At 42.8% G+C, this 23,892-nt stretch overlaps 1 protein-coding gene across 9 annotated transcripts in view; it reads right to left on the bottom strand.

Annotated features, from left to right (window-relative positions):
- Positions 1-909: 909 nt before the first annotated feature.
- The window catches only part of LOC142784668 (baculoviral IAP repeat-containing protein 7-like), a 44,463-nt gene continuing 21,480 nt past the window's right edge, over positions 910-23,892 (bottom strand). For all 9 annotated transcript variants that reach the window (XM_075883117.1, XM_075883111.1, XM_075883115.1 and 6 more), the window contains 8 exons: positions 23,450-23,665; positions 17,694-18,155; positions 14,899-15,095; positions 13,599-13,795; positions 12,800-12,978; positions 11,016-11,251; positions 8,227-8,321; positions 910-7,566 (listed from right to left, as the gene is read on the bottom strand). In XM_075883117.1, the coding sequence (XP_075739232.1) occupies positions 7,328-7,566; positions 8,227-8,321; positions 11,016-11,251; positions 12,800-12,978; positions 13,599-13,795; positions 14,899-15,095; positions 17,694-18,155; positions 23,450-23,659 (1,815 nt within the window). In that variant the 5' untranslated portion in view covers positions 23,660-23,665 and the 3' untranslated portion in view covers positions 910-7,327. The remainder of the gene's footprint in view (positions 7,567-8,226; positions 8,322-11,015; positions 11,252-12,799; positions 12,979-13,598; positions 13,796-14,898; positions 15,096-17,693; positions 18,156-23,449; positions 23,666-23,892) is intronic.

Below are 23,892 nucleotides of genomic sequence, written 5' to 3' on the forward strand. Positions count from 1 at the left end.
AGACCACGCGGCCTTTTTCAGTGCGAGAGATCGTCTTTTGACCTTCCACGATATAACAAATCACTACCGCCTACAGCGCACTATATACCCCCCCCCCCCCCACCCTTACATCATATACTATGGCGCCAGTTACGGACCCGTACGTTTCCTACCCCATCTTTTCGCCATCTTATACACCCTGCGATATACCCCTCCCATTCGTGCATTTTCTCTCAACAAAGAGCTAACCTAGACCATATCATGTGGGGGTGTACTCGAAACCCACCACCCAATTCTCTACACATTAATAGTAAGGAGCAGTGGAAGGCTGCTATGTGCAGCTCGGCGCCCGAGGTCCAGGACCAGATCTTGGATTGATCCAAGAGGGTAGTGGAGACCTACGCTGGGTAGGCTCCTCTGACACTCCACCACCGCACCTTTCTTTCCCTCTTGGGATGAATGAAGTTTTTCTCCTCCTCTTATGTCCCCGCTGTTATTCATGCTGTACATGTTGAGGACGTCGTTGAGCCTTTGCTATTAAAATAAGCAGTATGCTATGCGCCAACAAGTGGCAGAGTTTGCGGTGCTTCTTATATGCTTAAGTTTGCAGAACTGAGAATCAGGCAAACATCTCATGACAGCCATGAATTCTTTGTAAATAATGTTACTTCTAACCGAAGATAAACTGCCATAATAATTCACTGATTACTTAGGCTTACGCAGTGACTTCTTTCGCATCTATTTTTATGTTTTGTGTTTGCATGCATCTAGAAACCGACGGCTTGGCAGGTTCGCGAGAATCAACCTGTGTTCACGTGTTTAAAAGTCTCTTTGTTTACTTTGTTGCGTCATACTCAAAACAATGCATCTATAATTCCGCATTAAGAACTTGCCCCTTCTATCACAAAACTCTTAAGAAGTTGCACAAAATGTCAGTAATTGTTTTTATTCCATACAGAGATGGTAGCTTGCAACATTTCAAAGAAGCTGATGACAGTTCTACATTTAAGGTTAAGGCATCAACTAAATGTGCGAAGATTTCCCAACCACCCAGGCCAAAAGTAAATCATTTTGGTGGCTATTGCAAGGATTCATTTTCAAGGCGGGTGTACACTGAACCGTGGCTTGCTTGCACAGCATCCCAGTTTATGGGCTGTGGGGTTTCTGAACCAGCAAGATGGCACCGTGATGAAAGGAAACGATATACAATGAAATAATATATTTGAAGTTATCAATACGGCAAGAGCTGCTTGCTGTCAAACCATGACATCGGAAAGGTATGTTTCAATTTCCACGAAATATTAGGGCCCATCAATGAATCCTAAAATATTGTTTTCCAACTGATTTGAAATGTGTTACTGTGTCTGTACTGCCATTAACCCTTGCAATGAGAGCAGCTGTATCATTTAGCTGTGAAAGCACAGTTTGACAAGCTTTGTGTCTGTTCTTCTGTCATGTAATGAGAGTTTCCAAAATAGACGAAATATAGTTGATAGATTATATTAAAAGAGGCTGAAATATATTAAAAACAGAAAGTGCAACATTTGCTACTATACAGATAGCTCACTATGTGCCCCAGATCAACAAAAAAAAAAAGCAGGCAAGTAACAGTTTGTATACTGATGCCAACAGTATATGATTATGAATGGTATTCTCTTATAGATGGATTCACATTCTCTATACCCAATGAGCATGATAACGATGCTTCTAAAAGAGCGATAATCAGACTTTCTGCCGTGAGGATACTGAAGTGAGCTGATGATTCAATCATGCAAAAAAAGTTTAAATTTGATTCAAGTCAGAATTCTTTTCGAGAGGCCAATTCAGTGAAACCATGAAAAGAAAAGCCTTTTCTCTCTTAAAAGCCAGGAAGTTCAGCTGGCAGAATTGCAAATATGGCAGCCGTGTTACCCAGTTTTACACCACGATACTAATAGGCGTAATATGCTTCCCGCCTAGTACTTCCAAAAAGAAACAAGTGTCAATGTGAATTAGGAGGGTGACCTTTCAATGCCATGCAGAGACAGCTGGCATTTATGATCGAGGCACATCGCTAAAGGCACTTGTGCATATTTTCTACTGCATCGCAAGCATGTCCTTGCAACTATCTTTGCATTTGTCAAGTGTGCAAAACAAAATAACCATGGGTACAAATAATAAAATGCTGCACGATATGTTGCAACCAAATATTTACACATACACAGCAAAACTACAGCAACATACGACGCGACAATCGCCATGTGTTATCTGAAATGAAATTCCTGTATTCTGTTCGATACTAGACAAGCAACACCACAAAAGCAGAAATTATTCGCTACGCACATTCTGCAGTGCATATTCTGCTAAATAACTGTCATGTAATAAATTACATTGCCAACATCTTATAGTGCACGTGCAAAATAAATGCACAACATATGTTACCCGGTAGTGACATACGTATGTATTTTTGCTTCCAATACACACTGGACTTGATACTGGAAGCAAGGACTCCATTTGGCTGCCACAGCACTGCTTGCTATGTATCAAACGAACTGCCCCACATGGAGATTTATGGTTGTTACATCCACCAACAGTGCTAAAAGCCTGCGATTCAGGCAAAACCCGTCATGTCTGTTCTTAAGCACACTTATACCACACTGTGCCTACTTTCTCAAACAATACGTCCTGTCAGGAACGTGCGAATCCTAAATTGATTCTGCCCAGAGGATGCAAACGTCCTTCTCAGCCATTTTTTTGCAGTCCTTAGCACATTTTTCAGGCCAATGCTGACAAAAACACAAAACAAAAGAATATCAAATCTACAAAAAGCACAGTAACAAGACATACAGAGAAACTTGCAGCGATGAAATCAACACAGAAAGCAACACGGGTGAAAATTACGAGACATTGAAAGTACAAAACAAAAAATACTAGATGTCAGTATTATGTTCACTGGTATAAAGACAATTATGTCATAAAATTAACTGAGTTGTTTCAACACCATCTGGCAATGATTTAATGACACTGCCAGACGACTATGCATTGAAAGGAAAACGAGAATTTTTCAGTCATGATAAGGTCATCCGGGAACCACTTTGCTCTTTTACATTTCTCAAGCGTTAAACTGGTCTTACGCGAGCTCTGCAGCAACATCAAAGCACACTGAAAAGGCCAGACCAGCAAGCTTTATGGTAGCACAGCGCAACCACTGGCACTTTACAAGTCCGCTCCTATGAAAATTACGGCAATAAATCTACGGAGCCATACTTCCTCTTTTATTTTAAGCAATGCATTTTGCAACTTTGCTACAACAAAGGTGCAAACTATCTTCAATGCAGTGCTTCAATTTTATTGTGGGAGCGAGAGCTGTTACACAGACCTACAAGGTTCATTTTTGCTCTCGTGGTCAATGGGAGGGTCTCGGGACAGGGACTGCGTGGCTCCGGCAGGCATAATTGGAGCTTGCATGTGCCTCATCTTCACAGAAAACAGCCGACTGCTCGTACCTTTGTACAAGCTGCATTTCATTTCTCAGTTTGTGTAGAAGTAACAGCGTGAAAGGAGCTCTGCTAGCCTCAGCTGCGGCACATTATTGTGGCAGTGTTACCCCTTCTTCAGCGCAGGTTAGCAAACTGGAAAATTTTCTGGTTGATCTGCCTTTCGCTCAACCTTTCTCCCCCTTTGTGGACTTTCGCCATGTGAGACCCTAAAGAAGCAAACTGCTGTCCTTACTTAATATAACATCCAAGTTTGTTGCCATTGTACTTATTACTCATCCATTACTTCAACCATGTAAAAAATACTTTTCGCTATTTAGTGAAAGTATTACTGCAGCGATTAGAAATTGGGATGCTTGCAGCTAATTTGATCTCATTTTACAGATCTGAAAGGGCAACACTACAGGCAACGAAAATCACAGAGCAAACTAGCTCTTCCGAGAGCACGTCAGCGTGCTATGCAGGACACTTGTATTGGTTCCGAGCAGAAGAAACAGCAGAATCCAGCAATCTCCCTTTTCAAGACGATCGTCTTTCTTGCGGACCTTCGTCGAAAAAATTTTGGTCTATCTGTCTGTACATTTGTCCATCGGCACCAAACGGCCAACCCCATCCGCAGCGTCCACCAATATATTGCTCAAGGTTTTGCGTTCATAGTTGTGCGATTGTCAATTAAAAAGCAATTATTGTGTATATCTGAGGCACCACAACAATGCGTCGATGTTTTCTATGTCTGCCTTTATACTAGAAGAGGCACACACAAGTAACTAAGGAATGTAGCGTTTAATCGCGCTGCGCTGACAGTGCAACGCGATGCTAAAAAGGTGTTTCCAACGCTTTGCTACGACGTCACGGTGGTGGCACCTGTCCTTCCCTCTGCGTTCTACACCTTATCACCTCAAAGACTGGCATGCATCTTTCCTCACGGGCTGCACGCCTTCGTTTTCGAAGATAACTGCCAGATGGCACTTGTGTCTAATGTGCCTAGATGCGCTTGTTTGCCTCCGCCACACGCTCGAGGCACTCTAACGCAGCGCCTGCAGAATACCATTCATCCATTTTCTTACGCACAACATCAAGTAAACGTTTTGTTCACTCTCTCCAGACGCAAGACTATCGTCTTTCGACGACATTTACAGTGTAAAATGTAGATTCGGGCCAATTTTTATTTCTGTCAAATCTCCAGTTCGAGGCATATAAAACACCTGCATTCACGTGGCCACAACTTTTGCAAAATACACATTTTCACAAAAGCGCCACAGAGAGGTGGCAAAAATTTATTTATTTCGATACATCAGTAGTGCCACATCTGGCCAGCTGAAAAGCGTGTATTTTGAATGCAATCAAATGTGACTGAACTGGCACTGCTTGCTGGCGAGTATGCTCCATCGCAGTGACAAGACACCGACAGCACACAGGCATTGACAGCACAGCCACACACAGAAGTCTATGCATAGAAACAAGTTGTGCAATAGTTTGCACCTTACGATGAATGAATATTTGAACACCAGAAAGATATACAGGCTTTGGTACAAAGACATTAAAATTCATTTAATAGACTAAACTACGGCACAACGAAAAAAAAAAAAAAAAATTCACGTGAGAAACTAGATAATGTGCTAGCTGCCTCTAAGTGCCGTAGCAAGATCTCATATTGAATAAGCAACTGCATGCCAAGTTTCTGGCTAAAGAAGTGTCTGCCAGTTGAATGAAAAGGAAGGTGTCCTTGAAAAAGGGATGAAGATGAATAAGCATACTTTTTTTTTTTTCTTTACAGCCACCTAGAATGAGTCAGTTGCACTGAGCTTTCTACTAAAAAAATCTAGTAACAATTAGCATTTGCAATTTGAAAAAATTTGCATTTGCTTTTATGCATAAAGAGAAGAACCTAAGAAACAGATAGTGCTAATCCTATTAAATAAATAGACATCACAATAAAAAGAAAACTTCTTAATGGCTTTGTAAATAGCCATGTCTTGCAAAAACAACCTTCAATCTGGCACCTTAAACGATAACAGAGATATGAAGAGTGCTTGGCGAAATTGAAATAAGCATAACAAATCTACGTTCGTCTTCAAATTCTCGCCACAGTTCACATTCCGACAGTGACAACGTCGTGCCTCAACTTGCTCTGCAACTGTACGAAGTGCCGTGTACCGTGACTAAATTGTGATGCGACTCCCGCAGTAGCAAACCTAGAATTAAAGTATCTTAGAGCTTACAGAGAGATTAATGAAGTGTTTCTATAGTTTAGAAGTCCAGTCTTGAACAAAAATAGACTACGTCTGTCGTTGCTAGAAGAGAAGGAAACAGTTTGAAGGTCTGCTGCGTTATGTAATCCTTGGTAGGCAGGTGAGCCCTCGTAAAAACAGTAAAGGGTAAGTACATCTGATTAACAAATGGTGAGCGTAACTGATTAATAAATGTAACAAAGCAACTATGCAATGCTTCCAGCTGGCATTAGTCTTTTAGGAAAACGTGAAATGCTTCCACCGACAAAAATGTACTGAAGCTACACGTGTTGGCTTGATAATAACTTTCTGCTGTGCTTTTCTTGTTAAAGGTAATGATGTCAAAACAATGTATATAAAAATGCAGGCGTCATTAAAATATGTAATCTCGTTTAAAGGGCAACTAAGGAAAGTAAGCTAGAATGGCAATAACACTTCTGAAATACCACTAAAAGTGACCCATAGTGTTTGACTTGACCAGGACATTGTGAAATAGTCACCTTTCAAAAAGTTTGTAGAAGAAGTGGTACTTGTACGGTGTCTTGCCCGTTTTACATAACATTGTGACTGACGAAGTCCCAAGTTTGCCTGTGCCACAATAAAGAAAAAGAGCTGGTGTGTTAATAGTTAACCATTGCCCTAGACCCACACTTGCCGCCAATTATTCCACAAATTGATTCCATGCGTTCGTTCCAGGAATGATTACAGGGAATGATCACGGGGTCGTTCCCATGGTTTCCACTGATTTCATGACTTTACGGAATTTCACAGGTTTATTTGGAGCAGGCTGCACTTGCCGAACTAGTCCGTTATCAACTCCCCCCTGTCCATCGGGCAGAAAAATGCTGCTCCACATAAGCCGGTAAAATTTCCCGACAGGCACTGCATGTAAGCTACTTCGGACTAACATCTTGGAGAACATCGATACAACTGACGAGAGCATGGCTACACCTGTAAAGCCCTGTGCTGGTTATTGACGCTCAGTTGCAATATTTACAAACGTCACAAAACAGCCATAAGCATCTCTCTGGCAAAACTGCACTATAGGCCAATAAAACCAAGACAGAGGATAGCAAAGCCGAGGCACACCCCTTCTCCTGCGACGCCATCGACACAATTTTCAGAGCTCGCCACTTTCACCTCTCGGCGAGCTGCGAGTTCTCTTACCGAGCATGCGGCAGGTGTTTCAAGACCTGCCGCTCGGGTGGAAGGCAACAGACCCAAGAAATCGTTGAAAGTAAGTGTTCTGTTGTGAATGAAATTGGCCTGTTAATCTACTGATGTGCATGACGGGCCTCGCTCACGGCGTTAAAAAAATAAAGTGCTCGCGACCATTGTTCTCACTTCAGAGGGGTAAGATGCACCTTGTGTTTTACCGCAGGTGCACAAAACACTGCAGGCACGCATCGCAAGATCTGCATACAGTTTACCGGCATAGGTACGCCTTAACCTGTGGTCTTACAGGATTATCAGGGAAATAAGGTTTCGAGTTACCAGAGAAGAAAGGCGGGAAATATTTTAAAAATGAAACGTTTTCTAACAGCTTAACAAGGGCCCATTGCCTTCTAAACTAAAGCTTTGCCGAAAATGCGGTTACAGCGGAGGATCTCGTGCACACACTTCCTCTCTTTATCGTTGGTTTCATGAGAAGAATGTCCGCACGGTGCCGCGGATGGACGCGCGGCACACAGGGCAGTCTGACAGGGCGGAGGCGCAAGCAGGGCAAGCCACCAGGTGGCCGCACGGCAGGAACACGACGCCTACCTCGGCGTCGAGACACACCTTGCAGAGGCGCTGGTCCTTGAGCCGCAGGTTTTCCAGAGCCAAATCTGAAGACTCTAATCCTTCTGTAAGACTCTCCGACGATGCATTCTTTGCTCCTATGAAGAGCGTTGACAAAATTGCAGTCATCCGAAGGTAATGTGCACGTGCAGCTCCGTGAGCGAACGAGATTAAGGAACAGCTAAACTAGCTGGACTTGAATGCCATGCTGCACACAGACTTTTTTTTTTTTTTTTTTTCAAGCTGTGGGACAGTTTTAAATTACTTTGTGATACGCAAAGATAGTTGGTATTTGCTCTCTCGAATACATTAGAAAATACCGCAGAGGCACCCGCTAATAACCTTCCCAACACTTCAGAATTAAGAAAAGTTGTATGTTTAACAACCAGCCCCGCCAAAGCACCATCATGCAATAAAATATTCTCGCCAGGGTGGCCTCCCAGAACCCTTCGTTTTGAATCGAAATTCACAGTGCATATCCACATTATCCTAAATTTGCTACAAAAAGTGCAATCAATATGCAAGTAAATGCAGAATTACTTGTTTAGATTCATTACTCTGGGTCCGAAGCCTCGAACTAGAAGCGAATTTCCCTCCATTTGAGAATATTCACCAAGGGAAATTATTTGTTTTTATATAGATTCACACCCTGTAGTTTAGTAACTAATTCCAGTGAAATTAAAAACCTGTTTTCTGGAAAAAATGCTGACATAAGTTGCTGTATAGCAGGCAATTAAAAAAAAAAAAAATCCACTTACCAAAAACTACGCCCTCCGTCTGAGGATTTGTCGCCACTTTGGTGATCGTGACACTGTTTGTAGCCGAATGCTGTGAACTCTGGTCGGCTGAAGCCCTGCACAATGCAACGAAGCTGTGCATGAGATGAAAGTGCCTCTAATAACAAAAACTGTAACACACTTATCCCATTGGTGCTGACAACTGCAGCTAAAATATAATTTCAATAAAAAAGGAAGTGAAAAATTTCATCACTGCAGTAGCTCCAGTGATGTCACTGCTAACCAGCATAAATGAAACCGGACATACAGCAAGTTGATATGCACTCCGACCTCATTATAAAACAAAGTTACGCCTTACACAAAAATAAGTTTGTCATATTCGAAAATTCGTTATAAAGGTTTATTTTTAACACTAATATCTATTGCAAGACTTTTTCATTTCCTTCCTCGGATCGACATTTTGTTATATATGGGTTCCTTAGATCGAGTTTTGAGTGTATTACATTCAAACATACATTATAATGAAGTCTTCAATAACATGCTAATACTTTCATTACATATAACATGACGAGCAAGCATTAATTACATGCCAATACCTACACAATGAGGTTTATTATTGATTACACACTTGTATATATTGAACGAGGATATGACAAATCGTAGATTGTAATCGAACAGAATGTAATGAACTTGAAGGGGACACTAAACCCCAAAATGATGGTTTGTGCGCTTAATGGCAGTGGCAATGGCGGCTCTTTCATTCTGATCCACTGAGTGGTTGACATGAGAACCAATAAACTTGCACCACTGACGAGTCTCTAGGTCTAGAAAGAACCTCCCAGCAATTTTTTTTGAAAAAAAAAAAAAATCTCCAATGATATTCTAACAAGCAGTGGAAGTGTACACTACAGTAAACTTTTTTTCAACTAAGCACAGTAGGCAAAAAACTGCAAAAAAACATTATTTTTATTGAGATATGAATGCAGACAAAGCAGCAGTCCATCTTTTCTTTGTGTTATCCCCAACTAGAACTGAAGCACAGGGCAGTGTGGGAAAGTTTTGCAGGGAAAAACAATAGAAATTAAGTCTATGCTAACCAAACTGTAATGATGTAGAACAAAAAGGAAGAATATCAAGATTTATTTGCCATATTCTGAGACTTTGCAATCAAATTTACGATTGATTGATAAGTGGGGTTTAATGTCCCAAAACCACCATATGATTATGAGAGGCGCCATAGTGGAGGGCTCTGGAAATTTCGACCACCTGTTGTTCTTAGTGCACCCAAAGCTGAGCGCATGGGCCTACAACATTTCCGCCTCCATCGGAAATGCAGCCGCCGCAGCCGGGATTCGATCCCGCAACCTGCCGGTCAGCAGCCGAGTACCTTAGCCACTAGACAAACCGCGGCGGGGTTCGCAACCAAATTCCTTTGCGAGAGCTCACTCTTGGGACAGTTGCACCTTTCAGGCTGCCTTCCTGTCCCACAGGAATGTGCGTCACTTATCTTACGCGCCTTTTCCTGTTTATCACCACGTGCCTGGCACTTCCAGGTCACGCACTCCACATGCCCTATCAGCAGGCCACAGCGCTATTGACAGAAAACCGTACGGTGCAAAGTTTCACTGGTGAGCGATGACGAGCAAGCCAGATGACAAGTGTCGCACGGCTTCAGAACACCCAGAGAAGTGCGGCTGTTTATATGGCATGCCGCAAGATGTGCCTGCTCGGCTTTCTGAAGCATGAAAATCATAGGCATAGCAAGATTCTAGAGCCTCAAACAGTCACTGAAGACAGAGAGTGCCACAGCAGCGGCTCAGCAACCGTAATGAATGGGTGACAGCTATCTAATCCGATAACTCTCGAGAGCACGCTCGATGGGCTTTATCGAAGTGTGTCAGCAATTGCAGCTATATCGCAAGAGGTCTCACGATAAGAAGCAACAGCAGACACAATGTCTACGAACTTGATTGCCAAATTTCCACCATTCGTTGCATGACCCAACGAACATGCTCGGCACACAAGTTGATATGATTTGCGATCGATAACTCCACACTTCATCTTGTGCCCGAGTCATCCAGTCTGATTTCAAAGCACAATGCCTTCTTTTTTTAGAAAACAGATCCAATTTTCACTGCTCTCAATCACTGACCAGGAACCTATTCCAGCAACGCGTTGTCGAGTTATTGGAGCCACTGTGGAATGTGCCAAACCACTCTTGCTTTGTGGGGAGGGAGATGGCACATTCGCACATGCGGCCACGATGACCAGTACGGCGGCACTCAAAGTGCACCGGCACAGCTTACGCATTTACGAGCGCTCGCTCTCGCCCCACAGTACTGCTGTACTTCAAGCGTGTCGTGCACGGTGCTGCTGTTTTGTTGTCAGCAGGGCAACTGCAGAAGATGTACGGTCGAGCCAAAATGACTGATTTCGGGGCAAAATTCTTAAGTTGTCAGCGTCAAAAACTCATATCAAGGGTGTCTGCCACAGCCACTTCGTTACGTATAGGTTGAAAATAGACGTGCTGCTAATGCGATGAATAGTGAAGTAATGGTGAGGAATAGAAAAACATCACAATATTTAGAAATTCATTCTATAGAGGTTCTCACAGACAGGTTTAACTGTAGTGGGACTCAACTGTGCATAATTTATTGTCCCAAACGAAGAAGGTAATTAATAACTAAAGTGTTAGTGTTTATAATAAGGATGTTTTAGTTCATCATTAGGTATCAACCTGACCTATATGGTAATCTGTCCTACAGCCTTTTCGATAGCATTCCTCCACGCTTAACTGGGCCTAATGGTACCTTGGCAGGGTAAGAAGCTCGCCAAGAACCTGTAGAAGCTCATCCCGGCTCGCAAAGCCACGATTCTGGCTCCGCATGTGCTTCAGCAATGCAGCCCGCAGAGTCTGGGCAGGGACTCCCTGTGACAAGTAGAATTGCACGTCTTCGGATCGCATGAGCGCCGCCAGTTCAGTTGTCATTCCGTCTTCTGCACCTCCAGACTGTCCTTGGGAACTCGTTGATGCACTGGCTGCCACCTGTATTAAGAGAACAAAAAAAAAAGAAGAAAAAAGACGATTATGTAGCAGCTCCCAGTGGTAGGCCAACCTAAGACGGTGCACTAGACACAAGACACAAGCATTGCAACCGACCCCGCACACTGAGCAGGGCAGATGAATGGCAGCCCACTGAAGGACAGGACAAGTATGGCACTTGGAGACGCTACCCCAAGATGGGGAAAAAAAAAAAATAATAAAAAAAAAAAACAGACAACACAGCAGGCGGCCACGAAACAGGGATGACGCTGAAATGCCGAATTATCGTGCTGCTGAAAACCATTAGGCGAGAGAAGACAGAGATGATCCTTGAGAATTTGGTGCGCCGCCATGCCAAGATGAAGTTCGACATGAGGAAAGGACTGCGGACCAAGATCTAGCAACCAACACTACCTGTCTTCAGGACAGCTGACGTAATAGGAGATGTCACTGCCACCCCAAAGCCGCCGATGAGCTCTCACCCGACTGTCGCCTCCAGTTCTGCATCAATGCCATGTTACAATGTGCACTGTTTATCGTAGCTCTATCGCTTGCAGCCCTTGCACTAGATTATCAAAACGGTGTGTTTGAACTGACTTTTGCTGCAACAAAGCAGTTGCAAGCTTTGCGCATGCAACTGTTCCATTGGCCTGCTTATGCCTAGCTCTACAAGTCAGGTGCCAAGTTTTACATTGCCTGTTATAAGTCGACCCACTTTACTGCAACATGCACATCAAAAACTGGCATCACACATTTCATTTACAGTAAACATGGCAACTTGTACACTTATATCACATACACAACCATAGCTAAGTGTGAACTTTTGACACAGGCCTTACTTATAACTGAATTCCAAAGTTGTTACAACAACAACAACAACAAAACCGTGTTTACATTGCAACAACACAAAAAAAACATTCAACATGCACCACCTGAACTGTTACACATGCATGCTCATTACCACATGTCGTCCAAATATCGAGGGCAACAAATACCACAAAAATTTCAACGCTCCCATTGGCAGTTCTCACAGAAGTGCCTTTTCACCTGAAAAAAATCCTGCATTTCCATTGCTATGTGGGGCTTACACTTGGGTCCCTTAAACAACTGCTTTACAGGGAGAAGCAGAACAACTAAATCAAAGCTCGAGTCCAATGTGAATTGCTCAGAAAACTAAACATCTGCCGAAAGTAAGGCTGGGGCAAATGCAAAGATCTCGAGTCTCATCAGTTGTACTTTATCTGCATAGACTATCAGACCGGTTTGCGAACACAGATCTGCATAGGCTATCAGACCGGTTTGCGAACACAGAGTAATGGTAACGCATTCACGTGGCACAGGCCACACACAGGAATCGCAAAAAGGCAAACGCAGGAAGTGTAAGTACACAGGCTTTTCTAAACAACACACAGGAGGCTGGGTAAGACCATACAAAAAAGGCGTGCTAAACCAAAGCATTACACTGTCGGGTCCTCCTCGCCTGCTTCTCGTAGATATGAGCCTTAACTATCTTCAATGAGGCATTTTCTAGAAGTGAAAGAGTCATCTCACCGCACTGAGGTGCGACTGGTGTCGCTTGAGGCAGTCCTGCACGTACGACTCGCCCTTGGACAGCAGCACAAACTGGCAGCGAGGAAACCAACGGGCGTGTTCCTCCCAGGGGTCGTCATTTACGTCCCAGTTGCAGAGGCCGCCGTCGCAGTGGAAACACTTCGTATAGTCATTAACGCCTGTGGGCAAAGGCAAGGGGACAGGTCAGTCATTATTTCGGAGTCGGCCAAACCAAGCCAAGAAAGGTATCCCAGGGTGGCCAGTGAAGGCAAGGCAAGTTTATTACAATGGGATAGGTTCTCTAAGCAATCTGCAGGGGCTGCCTTCTCTGGATATGTTGATACTACCACAACGTCTCTGCAAATCGTCTCATACAAGTACTCTGTCTTCTATGTCTGTTTACTATAAATCGTGAAGGTCTTTACCACAGGTTTACAGCTGCCTACATTTCCATTTTCTCGGCCCCGACGACGCCTAGGTCTCGGTTCTTTAGCAGGCTGCATGGCTCGCAAAACTCTTCCTCCCTGGTATCTCATCTACACTGTCAGGTTAACAAAATTTCTCATACTGATTCCCACTAGACACTAAGGCAGGTATTACACGATGGGGCTTGTCGAGCTGCAGTTCACAAACCAACTGTAGTTCACATGAAAGTGGCCGCAAAAAGGAAGTACAGTGATCACTAAGAGAGGAGTTTGCACATGCAATTGTATTGCAAATAATATTGCCAATGCATTTTCTAGCACAAGTCTGAATTCAAGGCACCAAGTGGCCTAGGACAAAAACTGTTTGCACTTACCGATGTAAAAAAATCCCGCCACTACTAATTCCTGGGGCCGCTTGGGGCACGTTGTGGGCCACTTTTCGAAAGTCCGCAGCCGGGCGTCGGGCGATGCTTGCGAGGGATGCTTGGGGCCGACGTGCACAGACACGCCGAGGCCAGATAGCTCTGACGAAGGAGTGTTTCCTTTTAACTGTAGTCCTTGTCCTTGGGCGCTATAAAGAGAACCCAATTTGTCTGTGAGCGCACACCAACAATATACCCCAATACGTGTTTGCAGTGTTACTTTCCCATCACATAAGGTCAGACTTCCAACCAAATAACTAGCTTCGAAGCCACAATATCTTGCAGCGATTATGAAGGGATTTTCTATTCTTATTACACTTTGTCAATGGTTGACACGAAGTAAGGTCTTGGGGTATATAAGGTATTAGGGTATATAATATTGAAATAGGCACTTCTACTCAAATGAGGCATGGTCAGATGGCTGACGATACTGTTGATGGCAAACCAAACATCAAGGGAACCCTAAGTTAGCTTGCCATTCACTGCTCAAATCAAAGACTACACGCACATTAACCCAGCAGGTCCGCTAGCCTACTGATAGACAGCTTAAGGCAGAAGGAGTAGAGTCTCTGAACAGTCACCAAGGCAAGGTAGCAAGAGTTTGCCATTTTTCCATTTTACTTTTACACGGCAAAGTTGGCATACTATACGAGGTACGTTTTACGTGAGTGTTTTTGTCCTTGCACATTACTCAAATGCATTAACCACGATAGGGAATTGAATATGAGGAAACAGAGCTCAGCTTAGCAATGCAAACAAAAAGTCATAGCCACAACATCACTAGGTCAGGTGAAATCGCTACAGTATCTACTATTTACAGACCCCACATGCACTGTCAGAACAGCATGGCAATACAAGTAGCCCTGTGGATGTGCACTGCATGTTTGTACATATACTTACATATCACAATTACATAATACAGCGATTCTTGCTCGTGCGAAAAAAAAAAAAAAAAGTCGGTTGAGAGTCAGCACCATATCCTTCTTTGTGTTGCACTGTAAACCAAGTTCATTATGAATCCCAACCAACTGGCCCAACTTGCTGTCTTACTGCTTCCAATAATGCTTACGCATTAGAATTTGCCCTATGAGACTCTTGCTGTTTCATTTGCATGCACCTTTTGCTGACTAGCTGCGCAATCACATTTTACAATTACATGTTCACGCATTTCTCACTCATGATAAGGCTTTCCATTAATGCTTAGGCCTTAGCATTTGCCCCAAGAGACACTTGCCGCCTCACCCACACGCACCTCTCGGCAATGAACAGCTCCGCACACTCCGGCGCGGAGCGCGCCTGCTGCCACGACATGTGACCACACTCGTCATGGCCGGCCAGGTCAGGGTTCAGAAGATACCGGCAACACGGGTAGTGGTGGGCATGCTCCCGCAGGGGGTCGTCCCCGGGCTCCCAATTGTGCACTACGCCCTTGCAGAAGGCACACTTCACCTGCAACAAACAGAGGAAGCTGTGTCACCATGTGTTCAAGAAAAGAAGCAAAATTATAAGCCAGGTGTTCTGATGGGACGTGGCCCCCGACAGTGCACCGTCCTTATGCAAGTCTACGGAATTTCAGCTATCGCTGAACACGACAACCAGGGTGTCAAGGTGTTCAGAAGCTTTGCATGAACGAGGCAAAGCACTCTTGCGTAGCTCTTTTGAGAGCACTGCTCTGGCATATAATACGCGCTACATAACAAAACACCTGCACACAACATATATTACATCAACTGTGTTGTACCCTGTCGAGCACACTCAAATCGAACACTCCGAGGTCAGGGTGCAAGCCTTATTGCAAATAGTCGGCCCTTCCCGTAAAGGCCACATGAGAGGGTCACCACAGAGAAACAATGAATCAATATAGACTTGCAAATTGTTGCTCAAGAGATATCATTAAATTCACCACTATGGTTTCTTTATTACACAAAAGAAATGATATGTAAGTCTAGTTTTTTCACATTCACATGCAATCTTCATTACTTTTAGTCATTTTCCTATTTTAGCCATTATGGCTCAATGAAGTTTTCCAAAACTTGCTTTGTTAGGTCTCTCAAACCCTACTTGTGCTTCTTAAAAAAGAATAGTATGGGCACTACTAAACGCCGTAAAAATCTGCTACGCCCCAGCGACTTCATACAAAATCTCAAGACAGTGTAGTCGCCTGCATTTCCTTTTTGCATGCTTGACTGGTTATTGAGAGCCTTGCAGTGGCGACAATTGTGCTTATGGCATTGTCAAAAGGTAATTTGGCAGCAATGTGTAATTTAGAAAGTCACCAGATATTGAAATAAAAATTTTCAGATTTCTCAATTTTCCCCTTGCCCTTTAGCAAAATATGTAATGATAAGATTACAAGTCACATTGAATATATGATTGATACATTCCTGGCTATCTGGAAGATGCTTACTACCAAAATTTATCCCCAAAACACATGAAAATAAAGCACTTTGAAGAGAATCCCAGGAAAACCCTTTACAAGTGCCGCAAACAGTCAGCCATTAGGACATCTGTAATGGGGTGTTGCTTGAAAGAACTTTTTGCCACACACCTGACAACGATCTCTAACGAAAGTTTCCCCCCACTGTGTGTTCATGAAAAATGGCACCAAGTGCACGCCAATATCTCTCGAACAGAGGCAGCAAATTCATCAGGATTTCCTGTAGTGTTTCAAGTTTGAAAGCTATACGAAAATACAGACAAAATTGTAACGATCTCAAAGCATGGAAATGTCATCAACAATGCCAACCGATTAACCGGTTTCAAACTTGTTTTTAGCATGTTTAAATAACTTTATGGCTATTGAATGAGCATAAAGTGTTCTGCTGATGCATGGGGGAAGATCTTTCTCCTTCGCCGGAGCAGATATAACAATAATCAGTTACACTGTTACAACTTTATGGGTTTGTCAATATTGCTGTAAGCTAATGGCACTGCATGAGCAAACTGTTTGGTTTAGTGCCCTTTCAGAAATGTATCACCTGCACCTTTAACACAGTGTCACTGCACATGCATATTTAAATGTGTAAGTGACACCTGCTTCATGCTAAACCAAATGCAGTCCGCATGTCTATATCCTTTAAGCTGAAACAATGTTTCACTCATTATGGACACAAATGGTCTAACTGTTATAAGTGCCCCGTAGCTACGAACTGCTGTGCCTACCACCTCTGAGAGTTGAACTTGGGTTGCGTCATAAGAGGGGTACATCTCTGAGAGACTGATGTTGTAGAGAGAACACACTGTCATTGCTGCTTCAGTTTTTGAGACACAAGTTATACTTTCCTGACCTAGAATATAGGCTAGAGTTTTGACATGCACAACAGCGACATAGCGACCATCGACAGGCATTTGTTAAAAAAATAAAACTGGGCATGCGTGAATATTCCCGCATTTCGACATGAATTTTAATTGTTCTAATGGGCAAATAACATATATATCAAACTGCATGCAACCCCCTGTAAAGGTGGTGTCACGGCAGTGGAGAGGCACTATGCCGTAAATACTCCTATACACGAAAAATCTTCACTGCCGTGAAGCCTACTACAGACATACTAAACCCACATCAATTTTTTTTTTTATTCAAGTTTAAAAACTTGTTATTATGTTCAGCATGCTTCATATAGCATAGTAACGTAACCTATTGTGCAGCTTATCGATTGCATTCCACCGAAACTCAAAGTCTGCTAACTTGCTTTTGAACCAAAACAGTGACATTTCCCTAGCCCTTTTTAATTGAAAAAATATTGTCTGCCCAGATTAGTTGTGTAGTAATAAATATGCAGATTTTTCCTTATTATATGCAATTTATCCTATTTGAATTCTATTTGACCTAATCACTATTTGCTTCAAATTTGCTTCACACCTAAAATTTATCATTCGCACAAGCCTAGATAAATTCGCACACGCCTAGATAAATCAAGCGGTATGAAATACCTACTAGTATTTCACAAGGTGAGATGCAAGTTCCATTAACAGTTGTCAATTGAAATTACTCACAGGAAATAGTATAAAGCTGTTACAGTGGAGCAATACAGTAGAAACACGCACCTTGTCTTGTTCATGAAGGTAGTAAAAGCCCGCCTGAGCGAGAGCCCGCGGCGTCGGAGAAGTCAGTGGCCAGTCGTAGAACGTGTTGAACCGCTCTTCCTCAGACGCCTGAAGCCGATGAAGGGGAGCGTCATTTCGTGCACCACCCTGTGGCACAGTCTCGAAAGTCCGACTTTGCACCGAAGGCACACTGCCAGTGCGCGGCAACGAAGGAGCCACACTGTCGACGTGCATCCTCTCTACATGCGTTGCACCACCGGATGAAGTGGCGGTTGTAGGCGACTGGGGGCTTGTCTCCGCCGAAACACGCGGACTTGGAAGAGAGCGCACAAACGCACAGCTTGGCCGCAGCCTGCGGTGCTTTTCCACAACAACGTCCGCAATACTCCAATCTGAAACCTCGAGCCCACAACTGTAACACCGCGTCAGAAATCTGAGTACATCACTGCACACAAAACCACCCTGCAAAGAGAGCAAGAAATGGCCGAATAAGTGAACAACTGTAACACCGCGTCAGAAATCTGAGTACATCACTGCACACAAAACCACCCTGCAAAGAGAGCAAGAAATGGCCGAATAAGTGAACAAACTAACACAAGAGGACAGTAAGGACACAATCCAACAATGCACACAATGGTTGGAGTTGATGTACTGACGATCACTCTTTGGTCACACAAAAAGCCAATAAAGAGCTTGTTGTTAAGAATGGCTGAATGTTTGGCATTTTGTTCATGAGCGCTCAATTCAGGTTTCACAATTACTTGCACCATCTGTGTAAGATACTCGTCAATTGATACTATATTATGTGCACAAACACTGTTATCCGATGAATTAAGCATAAAAGAACATGCTTTGTTCCAGGGGCTTAGAAGTTTTTGTCGGGGCTGGAAGGGAGGCGCACTCCTTGATCTGAAGTTTGTGCTGCTCAGGAAGATGTGATCAAAAGCCATTTTGCACGTTGTATGCTACAGCAGAAAAAAATTACGAGGCGGGGGGGGGTTAGGTGGCACGGGCCGGGTGTGTTACCCCAGCAACGCCACTGCCTTGCACACATGTTTAAAGTGAAAGCGACGTTATCCACACTGCCTGTCTCTTGCATGATAACTTGCCGTGGGCAGGATCCAATCGGATCCTGCCCACGGCAAGTTATTTTTTCACCTACTTTTCTTAATATTTACATTACAATTTGGTCTAATATCTTCCCCTATACTTTCCTTGGCATTATTGTCTGTTACATCTCAATATTATTGTGTAAAACACAGAAAAACGAGCCCTTAAGTATACACTTCTTTCCTTAATATATAAATATATTCATCGTGCTCACACTTCGATGTAATGAACACGACTCTTAAGCATCTATAGTGCTAAAAACCATGGTCTTCCACCTTCTCTTTGGTCCGGAGGGTCAAGTTGCGGGGCAAGTTAAAATCCAAGTTTCCCACTATGCTCGAGTCCACTGCTTTATTCGTCGCCACCTTGCAAGCTGCCGGCATCGCTCCAAACTACCATACGCAAGGCAAATCAGGTTGATCGAAGACTACGGCAAAACTAAAACATTTATAAGTATTGGTCACAATCATCGTCTCCCAGCAGGTCGACAGAGGAGCCGTGATGCTATTGCTCTTCGATGAAATAAAATGATTTTTCCGAAGCAGCAAATGATTTAGCCTGTCCATAAAAAGGTTGTTTGTTACCATCCATAACTGCATAGGCAAGTCACAGCAGAATAAAAGCATGAATAACAAGTGATGTAATGATAGAGCCCCTGTTCAGCGCTAGCCTGCTCTGACACCAGAGCACAAGGCGAGAAAGCATGGCATAGGTGAACCGGACCACAAAGAGCCTTCATGGAAAATCGTCACACCAGAAATGTTGGGAAAATGTCACTATATTGTAACGTTTCTTGGAAACAATTTCATTTCGTCGTAACAATATAACTGAGTGATTACTGTGGTGAACGAAAACTTCGTCTTAGTTGTTCGTTTCTTTAGCGTGCAGCCACAGTGAGCACTGTCGAAAATGGGGGGGGGGGGAAGCTAGCGCCCCCCTTGCCTTTCCTGGCTGATACGCCTATGGTGTTACTTTTAAGTGCGGAGCACTTCAACAGGCCAGGCTCTCGTACGCCGTCCAATTCTGTTGTAAGTTATCAGTTTCTGTGGTATGCCATTAGATTCTGTCATAACCTGTCAATTTATGTTTTACTGTCAAATTTTTCTTGTCGTGTCACATTCTGTCAAATTCTATCACAATATGTGATATTCTTTCATCTTCCATCATAGACGCTTGGCGTAACGCAGGCAAAACCACATACAGCACTGTAGCATATTGAGCCCGTGCTGGTGCCTATCAAGTCTTTTTCCTGTTGTTCTTCGAGCACCTTGATGATGATTTTAAAAAGGGATGGTCTTTTGTGAATTTAGCAAGAAAATACAAAGACAATCTAAAAATATTAAGAAATAATCTATTCGCCGTTTATTTTTTAAGGAGCATTTGTGAAAAAGATTTTGCATGTAAAATGGTGAAATCTCTTCTGGTTAATACATATGCCCAGGATATCCTTCCAAACCAAAATAATAATTGTATGCATGGCCGTTCTTTTCGGGCTGCTTTCTTAAAGGAAAAGTTTTGCAAAAAATAGAATTCTCGTGGCAACAACAAACTGTTGCTTCAGAAAGGGTGCATGGTATTCAGAAAGAAGTCACAAACGTGTCCATTTGATAGCTTCAGCGGTTACAGAGAAAATGTTCCTTTTCTGACGAAAAGTAGTGTTCGGAGAACACGCCATTTGAAGGTCGAGTTTCCGGGGTACAGTAGATCAGGAGTGTTTGGGGGCATTTTCAAACACCTGCCATTGCACATACAACCTGGCCACTTCGTGAAAGCACTTGTAAGTAGTGCTAGAACATTGTGCCATGAAAATGGAAAAATCACATTTTCAGCCGACTAACCCTCTACCCCCCCCCCCCCCCCCCAATGGGTCCTTTTGCTCTCGTTCTTCACACGCCACAATGATGATATCAACGCGGGAAAACCTACACATAACGTAGCCAACCGTATCATATTGAACACGCGCTTGCGTCAAAAAAAGTCTTGGTCCTCCTGTTCATCGGGTGCCTTGACGGTAATGCAAAATGCGGAGATCAACTACTCTGGCTAGAACGCAAAACGAATCCGTATAAAAATAGAAAGAGGAAGCAGGCGAGAAATGGGAAAAAGATACTAAGAAAAATAAAAATAGAGAGAAAGACTGGTAGAAAGAACAGGAAAGATGAGAGAAGGAAAGAAACAAAATCACTTCCTTGTGGTTTTACACCACTAGAGCAAGGCTGCTTTAATTATTTTCTTTTTCATTCCGGCAGATTTTCAAATCATGAAGTTCTGCTTAGAAAATATCTATGCACTTTCCGGATTTATTATTATTATTATTATTTACAATACTGCTGACCCCAGTTAAGGGGTCGTAGCAGGGTGGAAAGAAACGTGTGCTACATTTCACAATAAAACAGACAAAACAAACAAAACAATCATATTGAACTGTTTGCCAATTCACAGTGGTGCGTGAATAAGATCTTGCGAAGCGCACAAAAAAGAAAAGAAGAAACCGATACACGCATTGCAACAACACACACTGCAAAAAGAAGAGTACACATTATTGTCCGGCGAGTGCAATATACACCGAGAACCAGAACACGTATCAAGTGATCAACAAGACAGAAAAGTTTAAAAGTCAAGTAGGCTTTCAAATTTGTTAATATCAGTTTGCTCAACAACATGACTTTCAAGGCTATTCCATTCATTCACTGTTCTTGGAAAAAAAGAATACTTAAAGACATTGATTCTCGGCTGGAAGGGGGTTAAGTTCAGCGAGTGACGGTGGCGGGATGAATGACCTGAAGAAAAATATGTTAACTATTGATGAGTATCGCTTTTGAGAAGGTTCTTCACAATTTCAAAAAGAAAGCGTAAGCGGCATAATTTATTTCTGTCTGCAATGTTCAATAAACCAGCCTTGACTGTCAGTTCCGAAACTGATGCGCGGCCATAGCAATTAAAGATAAAACGGACTGCTTTATTTTGTACACGATTTAATTTAGATAAGTTAGCCGCCGTGAAAGGGTCCCAAATTACATTTCCATAATTGAGAATTGGTAACACGATGCTTTTATAGGCTAGTAATTTTACGCTTGTTGGAGCATTTCTGAGAGACCTTTTCAAGTAATGAAGTTTATACATTGATTGATTTGCAACGTTTGTAATGTGTTTATCCCAATGCAAGTTGTTACATATATGTAAACCAAGGTATTTATACTCAGTTACTCGCGTTAGAACGTTATTCTCTACTGTGTAATTGAAAATAAGGGGTTGCTTCTTGTTTGTGATTGACATAACAGCACTTTTTTATAATTAACAGACATCTGCCATGTGTTGCACCACTGAATAACATCGTTCAGCTTCAAATTAAGGTTAATCTGGTCATCCAAAGAGTCTACAGCAGAATAAATCAGACAATCATCAGCGTGCAATCTAATTTTCATGTCATGCTCGCCAACAAGGTCGTTAACATAAAGAAGAAATAACAACGGACCCAGAACCGAACCCTGGGGTACACCCGAAGTGACAGGTACTATTTTAGAAGGAGTGTCGCTGAAGATGACATATTGGTAACGAGAAGTAAGGTACGATTTAATCCAACTGCAAAGTTTATCATTTTTAAGAATGGCACGTAGTTTGATCATTAGTTTTACATGAGATATCTTGTCGAACGCTTTCGTGAAATCTATAAATATCACATCTGTTTGCTTACGGTCATTGATAGTCACGGCGAAGTCATGTACGGTTTCGACAAGTTGGGTCACAGTGGAAAAGCCGCGCCTAAAACCATGTTGCGCTGAAGAGAGAATCGAATGCATTGTTGAAAAAGTAGATATGTGCTTATGAATGATATGCTCTAATAATTTACAACAAGTGCTGGTTAAAGCTATAGGATGGTAATTCGTAACTGACTGTTTATCCCCTTGTTTAAATAGGGGTTTAATTTTGGACACTTTCCAATCTTCCGGCAGGGCGCCAGTTGAAAGAGACAAAGTAAAAATAATAACAAGGCATTTGGCACACCACTCCGCGTATATTTTTAGAAATGCATTGGGTATATCATCAGGTCCTGGAGATTTTTTTTCATCTAAGTTGAGGAGCAGATTAAGTACACCGGGTTCGGTAATTATAACATCCTCAACAGATGGCAGCATTCTATATTTATCGAAAGGTGGGATAGTTCCGTCGTCAACTGTAAATACGGACTTGAAGTTTTCGTTAAATGAATTCGAGATTTCTGTGGAATCTGAGGTACAGATGCTATCTATTACGAAAGTGCTAGTTTCGAGTGCTTAGGGGTTATACTTCGCCAAAATTTGGAGGGCGATTCTTTAATCATGCTGCTCAAGTGCACAGTGTAGAATGCACGCCGCTCTGTTTGCAATAGGTCTTTTAGTTTACGAGAGAGTTGGGAAATTTCTTCCTTTAGCTTCGTATTACGATTTCTTTTGAACCGTTTGTTCAAGCGATTAATTTTCTTTTTTAAATGAATGATGTCACGGGTGATCCATGGATTCGAGTGCTATAGGTTTAATCAGTACGGAGGGGGGGAAGGGGGGGCTTTTTATTGCGCCATCAGAAACTAGTATTAGAACAAGTCTGTTGTCAGTGCCTTTCGTTCTTTTATTTATTTATTTTTTTTTTCGGGAGAGAAACTAGCTTACCTGGGCCAGCTTCTTTGCAGACACTGGGGCACTCTGGGGCCACCCACGAAAAGTGTTGAACCTAACTTGTTCTTGGCTATAGTCAGTGGGATCGGTCATCTTTTTGGTAAACTTGGTCAATAACGTTCCCATGGGTCCATCCGTAACCGTCTGCTCAGGTGCCGGGAAGGCTGGAGGCCCCCGTTGCACCAATGCCGTGCCCACCATCATAGACGCCTGCAAGCAGGTCAAGAATGATCTACCTGATAAACACACTTTTGAACCAATGACACAGGCTGCAAGTTTTAACTGGTCAAGCCCCAAATGCAGTACCAACATGATAGGCAGTATTCCTTTCCAGCGTTGAATGAGCACTAAGGATTTCAAGACTGCAAAAGACTGCAAAGCCTCAGAGCGCAGTGAATGAGTTAGTACAGCAGACATTTTTTTCAATGGGCCCTAAC

The sequence above is a fragment of the Rhipicephalus microplus genome, unplaced genomic scaffold, assembly GCF_043290135.1.
Source record: "Rhipicephalus microplus isolate Deutch F79 unplaced genomic scaffold, USDA_Rmic scaffold_15, whole genome shotgun sequence".
NCBI lineage: Eukaryota > Metazoa > Arthropoda > Arachnida > Ixodida > Ixodidae > Rhipicephalus > Rhipicephalus microplus.